Raw genomic sequence first — 22,528 nt, forward strand, 5'->3', positions numbered from 1 at the left:
AGTGAGACAGATTTCTGTCACCTCCTGATCTAGCCTAAACAGAGAAACAAGCCAGCCCTCCATGCCTATAGGTTTGGATTGATGACCTTTCCTGGTCATAAAGAGTGAAGAGAGCTCCCCTATTCCACATGGGGCCTTGGCAAGAGCATGGTATGTAGAGGAATTTAATGTATTTTGGAAGATGACCATCTGCTTCTCTAGCTGTGTAAATTCATTACGGGAAGATAGATTTTATTTATTTATTTTAAATGCTCTCTGACCCAAACTTTCTTTCAGTTGTTCACATATGCAATTATACTAGAGTAATTCTGGAGTGATTCAAGTAGTTTTTGAGTTATTGCCTTACCTGCAGTATGGAAGTGAGAAAGGTCCAGCAAGACTTGCAGGACACAAAAAGAGGCTCTACCATGGATTTCTTCGATTGCGTGCCTGTCAGCATTTGAAAAGCTGTGCAAAGTAGTGGAATAAACCTTTCACTAAATCTTTTGAAGACAACAAAGAGCTATGATAAACCAAGCAACTTTGATGGATTGTAACAAGCAATGAATCAAGCAGTTATATCCTTAGGTTCCAAATCTGTTAAAGCAGTACTCTCATGCAATTTATTGAATTCAGTATCTTTATGTAAGACTTTTAAAATATTGCTGTATGTTGTCTGTTTTCATGAATCATTGTCAATAATTACTTTGAAACTTCAGGAAATTATTTTTATAGATTAAATAACAAAGTCAGCTCTCTCTAAGTCTGTAATAGGTAAATACTGCCTCATCTAATGTACTTTAGTAAAAGCAGGTTGTGAGCTCTTTAGGGCAGAATCTATGCTTTCCTTTGTCTCCGAAGGGCATATGTTTTAGTCTCCTGCTTTGGTTGGAGCCGTGTTGCTATTGTCTTAATCTATTATTTGTATTAGAGAATATTCTTGACCTATCAGGGAGTGCTTGAAATAAAAATAAAAAAAAATAGCATAGGTGTAAACATTTTTGTATGAAATGTAAATCAAACTCTCTCCTTCATGAAATCTCATTTTCCACATCCATTTCTTTCCTGTCACTTTCTGATTCTACTCTCTTGAGATACCTTTCCCACTTCATCAATCACTTAGGCTGTTACTGGTCACTGTTTCATCCATTACAGGCATGGGAGGCACACAGCCTTTGCATGCTTTGCTAAGGAGCCTGTAGAATTTGTAATGGGGAAGAAATAATTTGCTTTCTTAAGAGTCAGATTCTCTAAAGGGTAGGTGTTCATTAGGGACAAATGAGCAAACAATTTGGGTGTAAGGATGGCTTAAGCTAGCCCTGAGCATGAACAACCCGAATACCTCTTCCATAGATGATGAGAAAACACTAAAGTTGCTCTGGATTTGTCTTTAATTTTCCTCACGCATGGTGCTTCAAGGTTAAGGGGTTTTTGAATGAGATCAGTGTTTGGCATTTTTAGTAAAAGAGTATAGTATGTTCAGCATGCTGCTGTAAACTGAGGATGATATTACAAGTGTGGCAGAGCAGGTACTAAGGTGTAATTTGGTAACTTCCATGTTCCTGTTTTTATTTATTTTTATTTAGCATCCAAAGCTTGCTAACTGCCTGGAGCAGTGTGGAAGGGGGCCTCTGTAACAGGTGTGGGTTTTATTTTTTTAAAATCATGTATAATTGTTTTCTCTTCAGTAACTATCACTGGTCCTTGTTTCTGGTTTTTATTGGTAAGCAGCACTGGCTGGAGCATTCAGATGAGTTCAATCTGAATAACAAGGAAATTAGTAAGAGTCTTGACAGTTTCGGTGGTGATACCTGATATGTTCTCTAGCAAGAGAAGAGATGTGAGTGCTGTCTGCTGCATGCTGTGGTAGGAGATGGTGCAGTTTGTTTTTTGTAGGCAGCTCATCTTTCAGTGGTGACTCTTTTTTTTTTTCCATAATTGTGGGCTGAAGACTGCCTTTTTAAATGTTAACTTATTTTGATGTCTCTTAAAATGTTATGTAATGAAATCTCCTGGCTCACTTAGGGAGGCTTTTCCTCTGTAGCTGGTTTTAGTGGACACACTTCTTTCAAGTCATAACGTAAAGTCTTTTGGTGTGTCCATCAGGGCTTTTAGTGGGGTTATTCCCTCCAATATGTTGCTCTGACTTCTTCAGTCCAGATTTATGTCTTAATTTATTTGACTTCTACTACCATTCTTAGAGGCCTTCTCTTGCAGCTTAGTAGACCTCCTTTGGATGATACACAGGACCAGTATGCAAAATATGTGTGCCCTGACCTACCATGTTATAGCACAGTAATAGTGTCAAGACTTTTGTTGGTAACACAGAACTCATGATTTTGGGGATTAGTAACAAGAATTTGTAATAGGAGCTAGGAGTCCAAGAGTAAATTGCAATGTCTCAGAATGTACTAGTTGAAATAGGGTGATGGTGAGCAGCCACTCTGATGGAGGAAGGAAGGGTAAATGCAAGACTAGAATGTATCAGGTAAAGTATTTTTTATGGTAGAAATAAGAAATAACACTATTGCTTAAGGCAATGGAAAGATTTTTTTTTTTTTGTCTGGAATACTATGCAGGTGTGGAACTCAAATGCATCAAATAGGGAACAAACACTAGAAAAGGAGATAAGATATTCAGAGTGGAATATAATTGGGTTTAAATTTGTTATGAGAAAACATAGGCTGAAAATTACAAAAAAGTTTTAATCAGAGCAGAATAGGATTGTGAAACAGTCTTCCAGAAGGAGTAATCAAGACAAAAATCCCCTAACTTTATACTAGAGTGAGAAGCTGGTTTTCTGTTGTGGCTTTATTGTTTGTTTGTTGGTCTGGGTATTTTAAAATAAACTAAGTAATGTCATACCTGAAATGGCAGGAGGCTACACTCTGACTCAGGAAACCCCTTTCAGAACTGTGTTTCTGTTACCTGCTTGTACCATTCATCTAACTGCTGCAGACCTTTTTGTGGGTTGTAGATTATTGTTGATGAAAAAAAAGAAAAAGGGCAGGGGAGGTGTCACTGTAGTTTACAAATGAGTTCCTCTGAAATGTAGGCTTCTCTAATATTTGACCATTTTGTTTCCTGTGCCAAATTTTACCAGACCTACGCAGCTGCTGTCTGGCGCCACCTCCCAGGCTGGGGCCTCTCCAGGCAGCAGGTTGAGAAACCTGGTTAAATCATGAATCTGTGTTTCAGGCTGAAGCAGGAGGTGGATTGGGTGTGCCTGGATCAAGCATTTGTCTTCACTGAGTCTGTATTATTTTCATCTTCTGTTAAGCATTTCTCTCCCTTGTGTCACTCAACTATACTCCAGCCAGTGATTAAAATGTGGTGTTCCAGCAGAGTAACAGCAATGGAACAATTTCACATTTTCCTTCCTTGATGGGCCCTTAGTTGTGTTAATGGAAGCCCTGACTAATATGGTGTGAATTAATCAGCATGTCTTCTGCTGCTATCACTGGTGAGTGCTTGCGTGTGAAATGTTTCATCTCAGGTGGTCCACCTGGTTTTCTCAGTTTCAAAAAGTAAGATTTGAAAGTAATATAGCTCTTTAAAAAGCAAAGCAAAACAAACCCTAAAAACTACCAAAATGAAGAAGAAAAAACAACTTTCTTTGAACAAATAAACAAAGATTGAAACTCCAGATTCTTTTGGTATGTGCATCTTTGGGAGCCATGTTGTGGAAAGTGTGATGTCACGGTGGTGGTCTGTATGCTGCTGAGGGTCACTGATCCGTGGAGTCTTGGACGGCATGGCTAAGCGCTTCACTTCCTCTGTTGAAAAATCTCCTTTCCAAACACATGATGTAAGTAAGCTTGCTGTAACGGCTGGAAGATGGAATCTGAATCCTTTTGGTACAGCTGAGCAGAGTTTGGTGAGCATGGAAAGAAAAACTTAAGTCTCCATAATATATAGTTATGTATTTTTTGTACTGTCAGTGGAAATAAAACCAAGTTAAATTCATTTGTAAGAGACAAGGTCTCTCTCTCTATGAGCAAGACTTAACTAAATATTCTGTTCATCTATTTTAAAATAGTAAAAAGAAATTAATCAGCTTTTTCCAGCAGACCTGACAGATACTGTTTACTTGAGTGTCTAAAATACAAATAAAAGTTGCTGTCTTGTCAGTTTTTCTGATTCTGCCTTTCACAATGTTAGTGTTGCATGGGAAAAACAGATGTATGAGATGGCAGCTTGCAGGGTATGTAGCATCTTGTTTCCTTCTCTACCTCTGATTGAAAGCTGCCACCAGTGAGGCACTAGGCAAAATTTATTTCGGGTTGCATGCCCAAGTCCCATTCCCAACACGCAGCTGATTGTCTTAGTAGAAAGCAGCTATACTGGCAGGTGCTCAGGCTGGCGATGTTGCTGGGGGGAATGATAGAGCGCTGCCTGACTGTGTGCTTGATGAATGTGTTCAGGACTTTGCTCTGATCTTTATTTTTCCTGGCAGGGTAAGAGTTAGAGGATTTAACAGTTGTTGGTTGTTGGGGTTTTTTTGTTGGCTTTTTTTAAAGTTACTCAGCTTTAGAAGAATGTAGCTAATTAAATTAATTATTTTGCTGCCAGGGTTTACTATGGATCAGGGCTAAAACACCAGAAGTTTGAATGAGGCAATTAGCTCTGAAGGTTAGGATCAAGAATGGTTATTAGGGCATTTGCACGTTGTTGGCTAAAGAGGATGCCTTCCATTATACACGCAGGCAAAACCTTAGGTGTTTTGCAACAAGAGTCATTGACAGACCTGAGATGCCTGTCAGTTTTAATTGTTGCATCTCCCACTGCATGTCCTTATCCTTTTCATGCTCCTGGCAACTCAAGGCCGTGCTCATTATGTTAACAAATACCTCTTGTTTCCATGCAGAAGTTAATTGTCAGCATTTCTCCTGTATTACAGTATATATTTTCATTTAGACCCTATGTGGTTTCTGATGGATTACACCAACCTATTCTAGTTGCAGACATAGTAAGCTCTTTGCACATGTATATAGCTGAAATAATTTGTTTAAAAGCATCCTGGTAAAAGTCTTTTCCTGTTTTTATGAGCTACTACTAGTTTTCATTTTTTGGGGAGTAAGTAGAAGTTAGTGTTCATTTTTGTAATCATCCTTCATTTTCCCTATTTAAAGTATATACAGTCTTGTGTAAATAACATGCTGTGTTATGTGTTGAGGGAAAAATACAGCTTTAGTAAAAGTAATCTCAGAAAACATTTTGCACTTTTTGTCTCTAACAGCACTTTCAGGGACACATGAAGGCAAAGAAGAGTTAAACATCCTTTATTATCAGCTCACTTTATTGGGCATAGGAAGCCTTTAACATTAATAAGTCAAACTCAAGTTTATAGTTTTCAAAAGTCATTATGTGATGAATGTTCAAAGAAATGAAAAGCCTGTGTGGAATGAATCTGTGCATCTTACTTTATTTCCAAAGAGAGTAAGGTTTTAAGTGTGTGGGGGAAAAAGTCCACCCTGGACCCCACAAAGCAGGAGTAGTTGTACAGGGCTCCGTTCGATATTCCTCAATGATGTCCTTGTTTTGAACGTTAAGTCACCATTTGGTCTGATGTTTTAATAATTTTTTGCTTGTAATTTCCCCATGAGACTCAAGGCCTCCCTGGCTTCAGGTAGGGTGATACTTCCAAGAAGGCATTCACAGGCTATATGTACATGTTTCTGGAATAACATTTCTTCCTTGCTGTCTAAAGCCTTTGTACTTTGTTTCTAGCCTGCATGATTTCTACTTGTGTATTTTCCCCATGTTTGGATCTTAACAGCCCTTCCCTCATAGGAGGTTGGGCCTTTTCATGGCGATTGTGGTCTGTACAGCTGTCACACCCTGTTGCAGGTGATATTCCTCAGTGAGTATTCATCCCTTGAGAGAGAAAATTGAATTGTTTAGAGCGCAGTTGCGTGTGTTAACCTAAGTAGTTCTAGTTATTGGGGAATGTGGGAGGGAGTAGATGCCAAACATGGAGTTACCATGCTAGAGGGGGTTTTTCTCTGTGTTTGTTTCTGCAGCCTGGTACAGTAGTGTAACACTGATAATAGGAAAGTGGTGCTGTGAACAGCACAGGCTATTCCAGAGGCTGTCACTTTGCTCAGCACTGGTTTTCTGTTACTGTTTAATTCGGTGAAAGCCATGGTGAAGATCAATGGACTTCTAGGATGCCTGGAATTTAATTATGCATTTTTGTCATGTTACATTAACTGGGAAACCCACGTAGGTTATCTAGTTTTTCCTTGATTCTGTGTTGAAAAGGGAAAAACAATTGTGTACTCATATTTTCTTGAAGCAAATTCAGGCATTCTTCTGTGGTATAAATTCTGTTAGCTCCTTTGGGAAGATGGTGAAAATTCAGGATGTAGACTAATAGTGCTGGAAAAAGCAGTGGAGGTCTTGAAATTTTCATAATGTTTTTCTTACAACAGCAGTTGCTGCAGACCAAATATCACTAAAAAAATCGGAGAGGTGCTAGAGGAGAAAATAGTATTGCATGGAGGATAGTATAAGAATCTATGGTTCAAAACAGTACTTTTATTTAACATAGCATGATCAGTTTTTACGGGGGAAAAAACAGCATTTGCATGAATCTAATCAGATTTCACGCAAGTGGACACTCGGCTCAGTGCAGACTGGTATGAAGTAGCAATGCCATTGAGCTGTGTTTCACAGAGTCTTGTGTTTTGCTGAGCAGATTGGCATTTGAGTTTTCTGTTGGAGCCGAGTTGAAACTGGGTTTTGTGTAATGACTTGCTTTGACCTTGGAAAGAGTTTCACGCCATTTTTTTAATTTAAGATCACGCTGATGCTGACTGCGGGATGGCAGAATGATTCCTGAGGACGTATGCTGTGTATGTCTTGTTTTTCATTTATAGTCTGGTTTGAGACTGCAAGGAACCATTATGATCCTCCAGTCTGTAAGAGAATTTGCACACAGTAATTAGGGCTGTTAGCCTCAAAACTTATGGATGACTTACTGAATATGTTTCTGAAAGATAGCAAGGCTTTATTCATACCTTCTAGTAGATGAAAAGTCTATGGTATCAGTTGGAATTTTATTCCAGATTATACTTATTCTCCCTCTTAAACCACTTTGCCTTTTATTGCTGTGCTGAACACTGATTTCTAGCCACTGAATCCAGTCATGCCTGCTTTTTGTTGTGTTGCTGAGAGATCTGCTGTTTAGGTAATTGTGGGCTGTGGGCAAAGGCCTTCTTTCCCTTCAATAAGTTGAGCCAGTTGAGCTCCATTAGGACTACTTTTTATTATTATTGTTTGTATGACTACAGCACCTGACTGCCTAAGGCTCTGCTTACATTAAGTGCTAAGCCTGGGCTTGAGCTCTGGGCTTTGGCAGCAAGCCTGCTGCGCTGCTGCTGTTGAGATTGGAGCCCAACTGTGGCGTTCTCCTTTCTGTTCATGTGAGGCAGAGTCCAAGATCAGCTGCACAGGTAGTGATGCCGTCTGGTAGTGCTGCCGTCCAGGTAGTCCTGGAAACCTGCCTTCCAGGAATAGGAGTGACAAGGAGACAGCCATTTGTTTCTGAAGTTCTGCCTGTGAAGAAGGAATCTGTTTGTGCAGTTGAGCCAGGGGAGAATTTAGCTTGCCAGGCTCACCCTCTGTGAACTGATGAATTCAGGGCCTGGGTTACAGGGTGCTCCCCTGAGCTTTAGCAGTCATGGTTCTCATGAGTGATGGTGCACGCTTTCTAGATGCCTTTAGATGGGGGAAAAACAGTCTCCTCTGTGGCATGCTTAGGATCTGGACATAAATGCAGGAGATGACTCCTGACCTCAGACAAATGAGAGAGCCTAGCAAGAAAGGGTGGTATGTGTCAGTCTATCAGTCTGGCGCCCCAACATACTGATAACCTGATAGTTGTCAGTTTTCTTTAAGTGTAAGGGTAGCAGATTTCTTTTATTAAAAAGATAGCAGAGCCTAAAGCCACGTCATTTAGAAGATACAAATAAGTGATAGAGCTGGCGTCCTTTATTGATGTAAAGTGAGTGGAAGGAATAGACTATTAAAAGGAGAGTAAACAACTTGTGCTTGATGTGACAGAAAATGGAACCGGTGAAGAGGGTGATGTGGTTGGAGGAGGAAGCTGGGCAAATGATTTTTGGAGTACTGTGTAAGTAGGACAAAAGTGCATTAGTTGGAGCCAGAGGAAAAGGTGGATTGCAAAGCTTATGTTCCAAACTAGAAGTTTTACAGTTCAGTAAGTGTCATAATACCAATGTCCTTTGAAAACATTCTTAATAAGCTTATGAACTTGTGTTCATCTCTAAACTTCTGCTTTTGGTTGCTGATAACTGTAAATTACTCTTTTCCACCCCACATGTCAGTTTGAGCAATAGGTAACAAGACTTCCTCCTGGGAGGAGACAGGATGCCTTCTGGGCTTGAATATCTTTCCTGTTCCTAGCTTATATGTATGTAAATTAAGAAATATTGATTTTGGATGGTAGCTCTTGAGATACAAAGATAACCTAAAATGGTGTTTTTGTTGTATGATCCCATCTGATACAATGCACAGAATGAGCCGTATGATGGGACCGGGGTTAAATCTCCTCCCCAGCTTCTGGCATCTTTCTTCCAGCTTTCTTTGAGAAGATAAACAGTGATGCTGACAAGTTACGTATGTGAAGGCATTCACATTGCCTTAAGATATCCTCACCTGATGAATTCAGGGCCGTCCAAGAAATTAGAAGAGACTCCCTTGGCTCCCGCATTAGACTTTTCTGTTTTCTTTTTTTTTTTTTTAAAGAAGAAAAAAGAATCCTCTTTCACATTACACACTGGCTTTCAAAAAAAAAAAGTTTCTTCCATCTTTTAGTGAGGAGAGGTTGCTGCTGGATTTCAGATTGAGGGACATCCTGTGCCTCCACTGCCCTCTATCCTTAAAAGAGTTATGAAGGTGCTGGTCTACAGCAAACTTGCTGCTGCAGGGTGAGTGCACAGTAGGTAAATGCTTCATGTCTTTTAACGAAGTACTAAATCATGATTTTCTTCTGGATCTTGCTAACAAGGACATTACAAAAGCAGAGTGGGAATTCCCAGCCAAAGGCGGCCATTTCAGTTGGTAGCTAACAAGGTCCTACAGACATCAAAAAATAAATGAGGTTCCCTGCTCCAGTTACTGCAACAGCCATAGAGCTTCAAAGAGGTCACAGGTGTAGAAATTGGAGGACTTTTAATGGAGACTGAGATAAAAAGGGATTCTCTAAAGCCTTGGATGTAAGTTTCTGATCTGAAGAGTGGTGAGTAATGCAATTGCTAGGAGGTATCTTTGGCTTTGCCTGGAGCATGCTAACAAGCAATCAAAACGCTTGCCCACAGCCAAACTGTTCTTTCCCTTTCTACTCTTTAGAATAATAAAAGCATTACACACAAACCCCACTGTTAATGCAACATGTGGGTGAAGTTCCAGGCTATTGTGTGTAAAACTCAGTCTTCATTCCAGCAGTAATTATAACTTGTTCCTCTCTCCCTTGTTGTATGGTGACACTGCAGGAAGTGATGCAAAGTTCTCTGTGCATGTGTTAACTTAGGCTGAGTGTAGGAACAGAATCCATCTAGTCTCTTAATTTTTTTTCTTTTCCTGTCAAAGTCTCAGCTGTAATACTGTGCAATTGGAAACTTTTAGCATTTAACTTCAATGTTTTGCCTGTCTTCAGTTCTGTGAGGAGCTGGTTCTACTGCTTGTGGATATTTTGCTTTTTTCCATTTATAATGCAATCTGACATTTGTTTTCCTCTTTCTCTTGAGGCTGATTTTGTTCAAATTAGACATTTCCTTGCAACACATGTTTTCTCATTTTCTAGACTCCAGTTTTTGAGGCCATCAGCAGTTTAAGCTACGAGGTCCTGCCCTTGTCTATACTTGATAGAAAAAGCATAGTGAATACCACTAAAAATTCATCATCTGCTGCCAGCTATCTGTGGTAACCTTCATATCTCCTGTTTTGAACAGAAGGGATCCAGCAATTATTGTTGAATATAAAAGAGTTTTTAGCATTGCCTTTGTATGCAGGGTGTGAGAAAGTCCAAGGCTTTTTATTTATGCTGGTATATGACACCATATAATTGCATCCATCTTTTGATCTGTGGTATGAATTAGTTCCATTGAAAACATGTTTTCTATTTTTAAATCGGTTGTCTTGAACTGAGTTCTTGAAACATTCTGCTTTTTGGTCTTGTTTTTGTGTAGATTTTCCATATTGTGCTGGGTTTAATATAATTGTTGACATCTTGGTTTTGAGGTTTTTTTCTTTACTTTTTTTTTTTTCTCCTCTATTTTGTATAAATCTCTTGATGTTTTATGTTACAGTTGTGTATTTATCCAGATTGAGTATGTAAGTTATTTCATAATATCTGAGCATTTCACAGTTTGGAAATGTTTGATGGTGAAGTGCTGTTAGCCAGTGTTAGAAAGGGAGAGCGGAGATTTGGAGGCCTTAAGTGCCATGTTTCCTTACTTGACTTGACTGAATGCTCTGTGTTCGGTGATGACTAGACTGGAAGCCCATGGCTTCATCTGTGGTCAGGGACAGAGAAACATCTTGAAACTCAGATCATAGATGGGATGATCTTTGCAGGATCTCATTTTTATCCACAGATCAGCAGCTGAGTCTAAATTCTGAATTTGAGTGTGTAAATTGCAAATTTGAGGTTAAATGGGATTACTGAGGCCCAAGTGACTCTTTCAAGGAGTCTCATATTCTCTTTGTCTTTTCTGTGACTCTTGTGCGAGCTGTGCTACCAGCAAGCTAGGGTTGTGGTCCCTATGCCTGTGTAACATTGCAATGTTTTCTGGTGTTGCCCAACCCAAAGTCATTTGCTGTTCCCTTTTTATTATGCTTTATGGTATTTTCACCTGGTCTGTACAACAGCTTCTGTGGTAGAGCCCTGGTCTGTGACGAGGGTTCCTCTGTGTCATAACAGTAGTAAACAAAATGGCATATATCAAATTTGGCAGAGCAGGAAAATGCCAGAAATTCCAAGCGTTTCTTTCATGCCTCATCCATTAGATGGTCCTCCTTGAGTTAAGACCCTTGCCTTGTCCTTCCCGTGGTTGTAATGGGTGGTGAGAGTGCATTCTTCCTTTGCAGTGGTTCTGCTTGGGGTGTGTGCTTGCTGGGTTTTTTTAATCAGTTCATGTTGATTCTTATCATCTGTTTGTATAATAGTTTGGGGTTGATGTAATCATTGTTACATGTATTTCATTAAGAGATGTATGTGTGTGTGTACTTAGGTGTTTGCATAATTCATGAAGTCAAGTATGTTCACATACCCCTTGTTAGCACATGAGTGCATGTAGTAAGTACGTACTTCTCTTCTTTGTATCAGTGGCTCAACTGGGAAAGGTGCACTGTATTTATTTGGCATGTATATATGTAAAAAACCCACAAGCTCTACCATTTATTTTCTTTCTTCTACACCCACCCTAAAAACGCAAAGAAAAACACACACTTCTGCTAGGGTTCTAGGATAGTTTATTTTTTCATTCAGCCATTAGTTTATTCGTTCAGGAGTTGTACACTGGAAAAAAAAAGTGCATCCATTAGACAGTGAGGGCTTTATTTATGAGGGGGGTGGTGTTTCAAAGGGGAGGCTGTCAAGTCCCAAAAGAGCCTTTCATGGTGTATTCTCAGCGTGCTTCTGAGGCCACTGCTCTGCTCATCAGGAGGAGAGGCAGAAATGTGGGCTTTACAGAGCAACTGTGTGTTTCACTGGTCCCTGCGCTCACTGACGTTTATTTACATATTGGGAGAGTAAATGGGTAGAACAGATGGCAACCAGACATTTGGTGGTTCTGTTCCCGTATGCTCCTCAGGGGTCTTGCATTCAGTTTTTGCAAAAAGCTTGTCCTATAGTGAGGAGAAAAAACCCAGGAGCCTGTTCACAACTATGAAACGCTTGTTGGGTTTTTGCTATAGTGACAGATTAAAGCATTTAGTAAAATGTGAAATAATTACAAGGTTTGTTTTACAAGTCCAGATACTTGTTGCTTAGGATAAGTCCATTGGTGTGTCTGTCTCGCTCTTTTTATTATTATTTCTTATTTTCACCACTGGAGTGAATACATTTAGATTTGAAGCTGGCGATCTCTTCCTTCTACAAACTAAGTTTGAAAAGCACAGCTCTATTTATATGGGTCTTGGATACCTTTTGGCCTTTTCTGCAAATATTGTAACTCATTTGTGCTCTTGTAAAAACAGAATATGAGAAAATTTTGCATGGTTTTCCAGGGTATTTAATATGTGTTTCTTCATTATTTACAGTTCTGAAGTGGGAGACTTACTTCTGTACCAAGTTGCGTTTTTTTTCTTACTTTCTTTGTACGCACTGGAATGTTGGAGCAGTGCTGCTCTTAGAGTGCTGGGCAACTTGCTTTAGTGGTTTGGGTTGGGGTTTTTTTTTCCAATGTGTGCAATGTTGTTTGTTTTAGAGAAGTGATAATTAAAGCACTTCTCTTGGGCAAAACCATAATATAAAATACACATTTTGAAAATGTTAAAAGGGGTGATGCAAGTCAGGTTTTGAATGTGTAAAATTCTCAACCTGCACATTGTTCCTTCCTGTAAAGCAGCCAGGTGTTTCTCAGTAAAGTGGGGACAAATCAAATGAAAATTGAAGAGCTTGACCTTTTGCACAGCATGCCAAATCAGCAGCTCTAGCAGTTTGTGACATGATGAATTCCAATGACTTATTGGTAAACACATGAAGCTGCCTAGTATTTGTAGGAGAACCTGTCAAATGATGTAAATACCAGACCTCAGATAGTCTCACCTACAATGTGGAATCTCCTAGTATTAGATAAAGTCTGTAAAATAAACCTTTCTATAATAAACCTTTTTCTGTAATAAAAGGTCAGTACTGAGCTAGTTGGGTTTGAACCAAGATAGTTTACAAAAGTTAAAGTAGAATTACTGATCCTCCATGAGCTGATCAACTCAGATTCTACCAAGTATTTTCTAGTGCCCTTCTTATTAAATAATGTCTTTTAAAAGCTAGGAAGCCATGTCATGCTCTGCAAGGAGGCTTACCATATAGTAAATGGTAGCACAGAAAGTGAAAATGGTAAACATCAAGAAAGAAACACTATCTTCTTGAGATGCGTTTAGAAGGTTGATCATCAACCAAAAAATAAAGAGGAAACTTGCTACTTTTCTGTAGGCCATGCTGCACAAATATTATGTTAGGATTAGTTTAAATTAAGATAATTGCCGAACTAGTATATTTTTGGCCATATGTTCCACAACGCATGTGAAATGCAGAAAATTGTTTCTAAGTAAGATTTTTTTTTTTTTTTTTTAGCCAGAGTATATTGATAGTGTGCATGGTTAATGAAGCTGCTACGTCTCGCTCAATATGTGACAAAGTTTCTGTGATATATGCAGCAGTTCTCTAAAATACTTTGTAAGGCACTTTGGAATCCTTTGAGATCAAAATTAAATACAAACCTGTTATTAAATAGGACCTAACTTCCTTTTTTTTTTTTTTATATATAGGGTATTGCTGGTTTTAGGAAATGTATTTCTAAACTGAGGCCACCATCGTGGTGCAATTACTGAGTAAATCACATCCTAGATAGTCTTTGCTTTTTTTTTCCCCCCGATAAAATAACATAGTTTAAATATCTTTTCCAGTGGTTTGTAGCCAGATGCAAAGTCAGCTAAAAAAGATTCAGAAAGATTTCTTTTCTACATCATTATGTAAATAAAAGTAGCTGTTGTAAATACTGCAGAATTTTATGGCAGTCTTGAAAGCCATGGCTTCTGTGTCCTGGTTCCTTCCCTCAGGAGCAGATGATGGCAGTTTAGATGCTCACATATTCTTTATGATCCAGAGCTGGATAAGTGCGAACCAAATAACTAATTCAGTAACACCAGGACTTGAGAAATGTGAACTGGTAAAAACAGTAACTATTTTTGGCAGAGTATGGCAGACACTGTGTTTTAAAGGAAAAAGGGGGGGGGGGGGGGGGGGGGGGAAGGAAAAAGAAAAAAGTTATGGGTGTGTTTGTTGTTGAGTCCTCAAATGCTAATCCATATGTGGTCATTTGTATCTCTGAAGGGTTTGGTTTTTTTTTTCTTCTGTGACAGACTGATGTCTTGGTGTTGAGCTGCGATCTGATCACAGATGTTGATTTATATGAAGTTGTGGATCTCTTTCGGACACATGATGCTACTCTTTCCATGTTGATGAAGAAAACTCATGAACCCACAGAAGTGGTACCAGGACAGAAAGGGAAAAAAAAGCCAGGTATGTAGATAGGAACATTTATTTATTAATGAATGATAGAGAAACCACTGGTATGTATGATATGTTTAGTTATCAATCCCAAAGTGAAAGAAATAAAAAAGGTACAGGTACCTTATTTTTCCTCAGATTCCCTGGTGGGGGTGTGACTTGTTTTTTTCCAGCTCAGAATTAAGTATTAGACTCATGTAATCTTGTAGGCTCTGATCCAAAGCTCACAAGAGTTAAGGGAAAAGCTCCAGGTGACTTCAGTGAGTTTTGGATCAAACTCTGAATTTTTGTTACATATGACCATTAAAACCGTTAGGTTTTTCAAAAGCACTAAGCATCAGCCAAATTATAGCTGGGAATTCTACCACTGACTGTAGGGACCGGCATTAGGTGGGTAACAACTGCTTCTAGAAATTCTCTGCTCTCATGGTATGTACTGAATTACTCTTCTGAGATCACATCCAGAAGCCTTTTGCTAGGCAAAACTCCCACTGATTTCAAGGACTTGGTTAGATGCTTATCTTGTCCCCCTTACCATAATATCTTAGTTAGTGCCTTGTAATCTTTAATGTATCTATTCTCACAACACTGCTGTAAGGCAGGGCAGGGCTATTATCCCCATTTTACTTATATGCTAAAAGTACTAAATACCATACAGTTGTTCCCATACCATACCTCTCATTTTCTTTTAATGATATCTGTTAAATTGCTGAGGCTTGATTATTGCCAGTTTAGTGGGTCCTGGTCCATGATTAAAGCTCAGAGGCATTACAGTAATATGAATAAGAAAACGTAGCTTCAAACTGTTTGAGAGGAGTGAAATGGAAGCCAGCAGTTGGACTATGTGTGTGTCTGAAAGTGGAGGAAATGTGTTTTTAAAATGTGCTTAGACTCTGCATAAAAAGATTTTCTGGAGCAAAGTGTAAGGTTAGTAGGGCTGAAAGCATTTAGGAGTTGGACTTTCAAGCAGCTCTAAACTCCCTTGTTTTTGAAAAGGCAATCTAAGTGATAATGGCATATCAAACATTGACAGGAGCAGTACTACAGCCACAGAGTTGAGTATTCAGGAGTTATAAACTAATGGGTCTGTGGTTAAACATCATAGAGCTGCCCAGTATGTGAGCTCTGAGCACACAGGGTAGGGGTGAGGCGGTCTATGAGGATAAACAAGATCATCTGAAGACTCTTTGCAAATGTAAACACGTCAGGATGCACATGCATTCTTAATTTGCTTGTTTTTTAATGTCTGTGTGCTTGACTTTGTAGCATAACTCTTCCTACATCACTTGTTAAAATTTGTGTATGATTTCTCAGATCTGTAGAAAACCAAACTTGAAAACATTACAATTCCATTATGTGGAAGTGTTTTGACACCCACAGTGTTTTTCTGTGGGCCTGGATGCTAAGGTCTCCCACTCAAAACTACCCTACTTGAGCTATCATGGATAGCACTAGTAAGTTGTTTTTCTATGAACTGCCTCAGATGAGACATGAACCCTACCAGATCTTTTTCAGTGATTTACTAAAATCAGGGGATTGCTGAGGCAAGAATTTTGGGGGGTTCTTCAGGTTCTGGAGAGGGGCAGTACATTTTAGGGAGCACCAGACCCTCCTGACTTTCATTCCTACTGGAGTGATTGCACCCTACTGCTGTCAACATCATCCTGGCTCACCCCTTTCTCTTTTCCCATGCTGGCTTCTTGCCACCACCAGCCTCCATTCTTCTTTTCTTTGCCAAGCCTTCTCCTTCAAGGATCATTGTCAAGAGTTCAGCTTCTCTTTCTCTTACATTACTCTTTTCTTTCACTACCAGTCCCATCCCCTGTTCCAGTTCTGACTTCTCATCTTGACCTACTTCATTTATTTGCCCATAGTCACCTTTTTTTCTTCTCTCCTGATTCTTATCTCTGTGGTCCAGTGCCCTTTCACAGACAGTCCCAATTACCACCAGTTTTCAGGGACTGTTTTCTTTCCCTTCCAGCCTGTCTTGCAGAGTCCTCATTTCTATGCTTTTCTTTCCCCCTCACCCTTGTGAGTTTATGAGTTTTATTTCCTTCTAAAAAACAGGTTGCAAAACCACAACAGATGAAGCTCTTTCCCCTGGAGCAGTCATCACAGCATGGCTGTGGAGCCTCATGGCTTGTGTGCTTTGCTTGTACCACCTGATGGTACGAAAGACCTTAGACGGCACCTGCTATTTGATCAGTCCTAGGAGCTGAAGAATTGAAACAACCTTTCCTTAAGAATAAAATATGCAGAAATTTTTTGCAGCAAAAAGTAGAAGTCTTGAAAGAGCATGTGAAACTGCAGTTTTTCAAACATTTAAAATGGAGTCTGATGGCAAAAAGTACATTCCTGATACACAGGTCAGCAGCACTTACTGAATGTCGTGCGTCTTCTCTGAAGAACTGGAATGCCAGAGCTTTTCCATGGAAGGGCCACCTAGCCATTTAAGCTGGGGCTAAACACTTTTTATTTTTTTAGCTTTAGAAGCAACTGAACTGCTTTTGCTCAAGTTTTCCAAATGTTCCTCTTAAGGCAGGCACCTGGCACTGGAAATTTCATCCCAAACAGTTAAAATTTGCTGAAGCTTATAAACATCTGAAGACAAGATATTAACATGGAATGTATTAGGTAGCTTTTCATAGTATGTGGCACTATTAGCTCCTTCTCTAAACACATAATGTTTCTATGTACTTGCACTGTACTGTTCAAGTGTTAGTATTAGGAAATGGATCCTTAGTCATGATGAGCCACTAGATATATTTGCAGCTTTATTTGTTGTTTCACTGTTCCTACAAATTCATTCATTTTTTTGAGAAGGAGCAACAGGACTTCTCTTTTGCATATGTCATGGAATCTGATACAAAGTTGTTGCTTTCAGGATATTAATGAACATTCAAGAACTGTGATATGAGGAACAGTTTTTAAATTAGTATGAATTGCAGTGTTAAGCAGCTATAAATTCATACTGATGGTTTCCTGACGTGCTTGACATAACTCAACTGCAAGCTACAGAGTAAAGCTAATTGGCTTTTGTATCTAGGGGGTCATATATTGACAGTAATAATCTCACTGGGTTTTTTAATTGATCAATAAGAGGCATGGCAATAAAAAAAACCCAAACAAACAAAACAAACCCCCTACAAAACCCAGAGTGCTAGTGAATGGTAGTAACCCAAATAAACAGAGAGTCAGGAATTCAGACACCCAGAATGGAGCCATGTGCTTAAAGATGACCTGCACGGGATTGAGTGGAAAAGTGTCTGAACCTTTCTGTGTATAAAGAAAGGCAGAAAAGATGGGAATGGTGACTCCTTCCTGCTTGTTTTTCTTGTCTTGAAAGCAGCAGGCATGTCATCACTGGTATTCCCTGTGTTTGCCAGAAGACCTCTTGGTGGTCTTGCAGGCTGCATCGTGTGAATTCTCTCCCTTTAATTGAAAGGGTGGGGATACTGAATCTTTAACAAAGGTGTCTTTTTTTCCCAAGTGTCAATTAATTATGTTTGATTAAAAAAACTTTAGAAAATCTGACTGAAAATTATTTCTTCTCATCGCTGAATTGCTGAACTTCTCTTGTAATGTCATGATTTCTTTATGTCATTAAAGCCCTTAAAATTGGTGGGGATCTAATTTCTAAGGTAATTAATAAATTGCTGTGTCAAATCCTTATTTATCTATCATGAGGAGGCAAAACACATCCTGCATTTCATTTTTATACTTTAAACAATTTTTTAGCTACCATCACTGCAGCTTTACAATTTTTCTCATACTTTCCTTGCAGGGATTTTGTAAACTAGTTATGTATTCATTCTTCCATTTATTTTTACTCACTAAGTCATGCCAGTGTGATTTGAAACAACACTCTTGTATCTCTGGGTAATTGATTTTAGTAATAAATTTTGTCTTTTCTAAATTACAAAAGTGATGCTATTTATTGCCAGTGTACAGGGAAAAACCTGACCTGGCATCTGCTACAAAAAAAATATAGCATGCTCACATGGTTTCACTGTCTGTTTCTTTACCTACCCACACAAGCAAGAGAAACCGGTTTGGTGTTAGTCATGTACCTGGTCCCATTTTCATCAAGTTTTCTTTTTCCCTTTTTCTTACTGGCTAGAGCTTTGCTATAGCAATGTAATATGTTACTGTAGCAATGGTCAGGAGATGGGCAGCCATGACCTGAACTTTGAGAAGTATTGGTACCTTGACAGAGGAAAATCAATCGCTGTTGTGTTTCTAGGCTGTCAGGAGACCGCAGTTAGGTGGCAGGAGATGGGTGATTAGCCCCTACTCTCAAACTTCATCGCCCTCCTTAGCATCAGTTAGCACTCCTTAGCACTGCTTTCAAGTCTTATTTCTGAGTTTTTACAGCAAGTGAGCTTTATCCTAATTGTACTTAATTTGTCATAGTGTTACATGTTCAGGCCTATTTTTATACTTCTTTGCTGTATGAGTAATTTCTGAGAAGGGATGGGGGGATTTTTGAAGAGGGTATGCTTGCTTGATCACTTGGGTCAAAGACTGCCAACAGGAGAACTTTCAACAGCTACGTGGATTTGACTCTATTTTGATAGTGGTTATTGCTATGGTAACTCTGAAGGAACTGGTAAAAGTAAAATAAGGGATGGGGCTGAACTAGGGAAAATAGAGTTAAAAATAGTTTGGCTGAGAAAAAATTTTAGAGAATTAACTACTTATAGAGCATGCTGTTACTCCAATGTGGTTAAAGACTTATAATTTAGGAGCTTGAATATTTGCCAGTTTGGCCCAAAATAATCGTATTTAGTGGGAGAAAAGAGGTTTTTGTTAAAACTGTACCATGGCATTCTTGTACAGCCTGTGTTCCTGTGAAGATCAGTATATGGTTGCTACCAGTGTGATGGCTTATACTACAAAGTGAAAGTTAGAATAAGCTACATTCAGATGTTGTGGAAAACTGTTCAAAAACAAATGCTTTACATTTCGGTAGACCAAAGTCACCATTGATGCAGTCACCAACTGCAGGAGATGGGAATTGCCAGAATAATATATGTGACTATTAGGTATTCTCTCGGTTGGCAGCTTTCTAAATAAATACTTAAACCAAGTTAACCCACCCAGAAACATCAGTGGTAAGAGTCTTAGAATCTATACTTTTATGTGTGTTTGTGAAGGTGATTTAGGTTTTCTATTGCTATCAGTATTTATCTGAAATAGTAGATCAGTTGCAAAGTAGTTATGTCTTAACTGAAATCATAATCCTCTCCAGACCACCTAATTCTAATGTGGAGTAATTTATGATGAGGAAGAAGCAGTTGGATTTTGAAGAACTCTCTGTTTGCCTTAGGTTTGTTGTGTAAATTCAGGTAGCAGATTTTTTGAAAAAAAAAAAAAGAAAGAAAAAAGAGAGAAGTAAAGCACAGCTCGAGATGGAGTGTTGCATGTCAGGACCTGTAGTTGGCATCTTCATAAAAAGGATGCAAAAAACCTTGCAGGGCCAGTGTTTTGAATGTCATTATATGTATCAGCTACACTGACTGAAAAGTTAATAAATATTGTGGATAACTTTTGCAAATTCATTGATTTGCTGGGTTAGTCTGAAACCTAGTATTTCATATTTTGGGGGTGGTTGGTGGTCCCATTTGTCTTTCCAGCCTGCATTAAGACAGGGTTATATAATGATTGTGTTTGATTTTTTTCTACTTCAGTGGAGCAGCGTGACTTCATTGGAGTGGATGACACAGGAAAAAGATTGCTCTTCATGGCTAATGAAGCTGACTTGGATGAAGAACTTGTCATTAAAAGATCCATCCTTCAGAAGTAAGCTTATGAGTCCTTGTAATAGAAGCTGAACTTGGGATGGGGGAAAACAACTGTGGACTAGGAATGATGGTTAAAGACAAAGTAGGATGAGAAGGGAAGAGGAAAAGCAGCTTTTGCAATATTCAGGGAGCAGTATTTTATTATTCATTACATCATTGCAACCAGTTGATAGGCTTATCTGATACCTTTATTGTGAAAAATCCCGGGGAAGGAAAAGCAGTGGGTGAAAAGGTAACTCTCCTTGAAATGAAGCCAGTATCACTATAGTTCAAATACAGTTTAGATTCAGAGATTCAGAAGTGGTAGACCTATATGTCTGTAAATGAAATGCTAGTCTCATTGGCTGAGTCCCAAATGGATTTACAGAGTATCTGAGAGAGGCTCTCAGGATTTCATGAAACTCCTCTGCATATAAGGCATAAAACCTCAGCTGTCTTTCCAGGCCCAAAAAGATTCATTAGAGAATCTGTGTTATATCCACCATTACACTGCACTGGGAACTTGGCTGAATTTGTTAAATACACCAGGCTAGCTGAGCTTCCTGCACAGCGTAATTCATATCCATTAGTAGAAGAAGGAGAGATGGCTTGTTGTTTTTTACGCTCTTCCGTACAGTGAATTTAGACTTCTCAGACACACGTTGTCTGCCCTGTTCAGTGGAAAGCTCTGCTGGGTCCTTGAGAGGCCAGTTTGTACCAGGCTGACAGTCAGACTTTCACTTCTGTGAGATTAGACACCTTTGGGCCAGCCATCTGAGAGCTGGGAAATTCATCCATGTGGACCTTGTAAGTCAAGGATGCGGACATTTGGGGTTTGCTCTCACATAAATCTCTTCTGTGAAAATGCCTCTGGTGTGTGCTGTAGGCCCAGCTAGGTATAATCCTTCCCTGAACATCCCGCTATCAGATGTGAGGGACGTGCTGTGTGCCCATGGAAAGATGACCCCGAGTTTAAAGATTACTGTAGAAGGAAGGTTGTCAAGAGTGAGCCCTCTTAACTGCTGTGATGGAAAGAGCCTGTCCCAGTATGTACCCACTCACTCTCTTCTGGGTTTTTCCTGGACATGGTAGGGACTAAGCTGCAGGCAAGCCTTCTGTACATACACAGCAGCTGATCTACATAGTGTAGGAAATTCAGCACTGTCGCAATCTGTGCTTTTGTGCAAAGACTAATAGATCTATTTTGGGCTAGGGAGGAATATTTTATCTGCTGTTGGTGATGGGCTTGTCTCTATGGCTTTCTCCTAGCACTAGCGGGTGGCTATGGTATAATGACTTAAAAATTGCTGTAACGTGTGATCTTAGTTGACCTCTGATTTTACAGGTTCATCTAACCAGAGGATTTTCATTCCTGTTACCCTACGGCTAAATTAATCAAATCAGGCTTTATCCTGCAGGCCACACTTTGCGTTCAGGAACACCTGTTCAGTTACATTGTCTTCAGCAGATCTGCTTGAGCATTACTGTTTGGGATTTGGTAAATGTAGTGTTGGTGATATACAGATGGGATAAAAATCTGTATGTCTCCTTTCTTACATTTCCATATGCATAGCTATGAAAGTTAATATAAAGTGTTAGCCACCCTCCAAGTAAAACCCACAGACGATAGGATAATCTAAGAGCACAAAGAGAGAAGACCTAACTGTCAAAAAGAAGAAAAAAAAATTAGGAAAAAGATGCTTTGAAGCATCAGGCAGAAGCATTGGGCCAGTAGCCACCTGGGTAAGCCTCTGACATCTGAAACTGCCTGCTGTGGATGCTCATGTGCTCTCTCTTTTACAGCTGCCATCTTGGAGAAGCTCTGAGGGAAGCAAAACAGTATATGGAAATTGTCAAATATTTTCAAATGAGGCAATTCCAGGGTAGCAACAACTGTGGGAGCTCTAGGAAGACAAAGTGTTGGCAGCTACTGATGTTTTAACCACTGTGTTGTCTAGACCTGCTCAAGCCCTGACTTTCTTATGTGAGAAACAAAAGCGACGCTTAAAACAATCTTTGAAGTCTTTTTTTTAATACATCATAGTAAAGCAAGGAGGGGGGGAAAAAAAGAGCAAGCCCAATCTTGTTTTCTTCATGGATCACTTGAAGTGACTGACTTTCAGCTACCATGTTGGCTGTTTCTTGATCTCTGGACTTTGTTTTGATGAAATAACAGACTTTGTGGCAAGATGGGAGAATTTCCAGTACAGTCATTTGTTCCTCTGTAAAATACAATAGACATCTTGAGGGTGTTGCTTTTGTTTGTTTTGCTTTTAATGGTCCCTTTGAAGGGCTATAGTGGTCTTGTTACATGAACTCTAGAACTCCTTCAGTGCTTGTTTTGCTCTTCAGTTCCTTTTTTTATTTTCTTTTTTCTCTCCCTTTTTAAGGAGAGGGATGGAATGAGGGACAGGGAGGGAGTGGTGAAAGGAATGGGAAGAGGGAAGATGAACTTTTCTTTAAAGCTAGGAATCTTGTTACTGGTAAAAATCTAGGTCCCATACAG

General features: G+C 39.3%; 1 protein-coding gene across 1 annotated transcript in view; it reads left to right on the forward strand.

The window, feature by feature from the left end:
• The window catches only part of EIF2B3 (eukaryotic translation initiation factor 2B subunit gamma), a 103,855-nt gene that overhangs the window by 7,141 nt on the left and 74,186 nt on the right, over window positions 1-22,528 (forward strand). The window contains exons 4-5 of the mRNA XM_074876193.1: window positions 14,092-14,251; window positions 19,930-20,041. Of these exons, the coding sequence (XP_074732294.1) occupies window positions 14,092-14,251; window positions 19,930-20,041 (272 nt within the window). The remainder of the gene's footprint in view (window positions 1-14,091; window positions 14,252-19,929; window positions 20,042-22,528) is intronic.

Source organism: Strix uralensis, chromosome 8 (genome assembly GCF_047716275.1).
Source record: "Strix uralensis isolate ZFMK-TIS-50842 chromosome 8, bStrUra1, whole genome shotgun sequence".
Taxonomy (NCBI): domain Eukaryota; kingdom Metazoa; phylum Chordata; class Aves; order Strigiformes; family Strigidae; genus Strix; species Strix uralensis.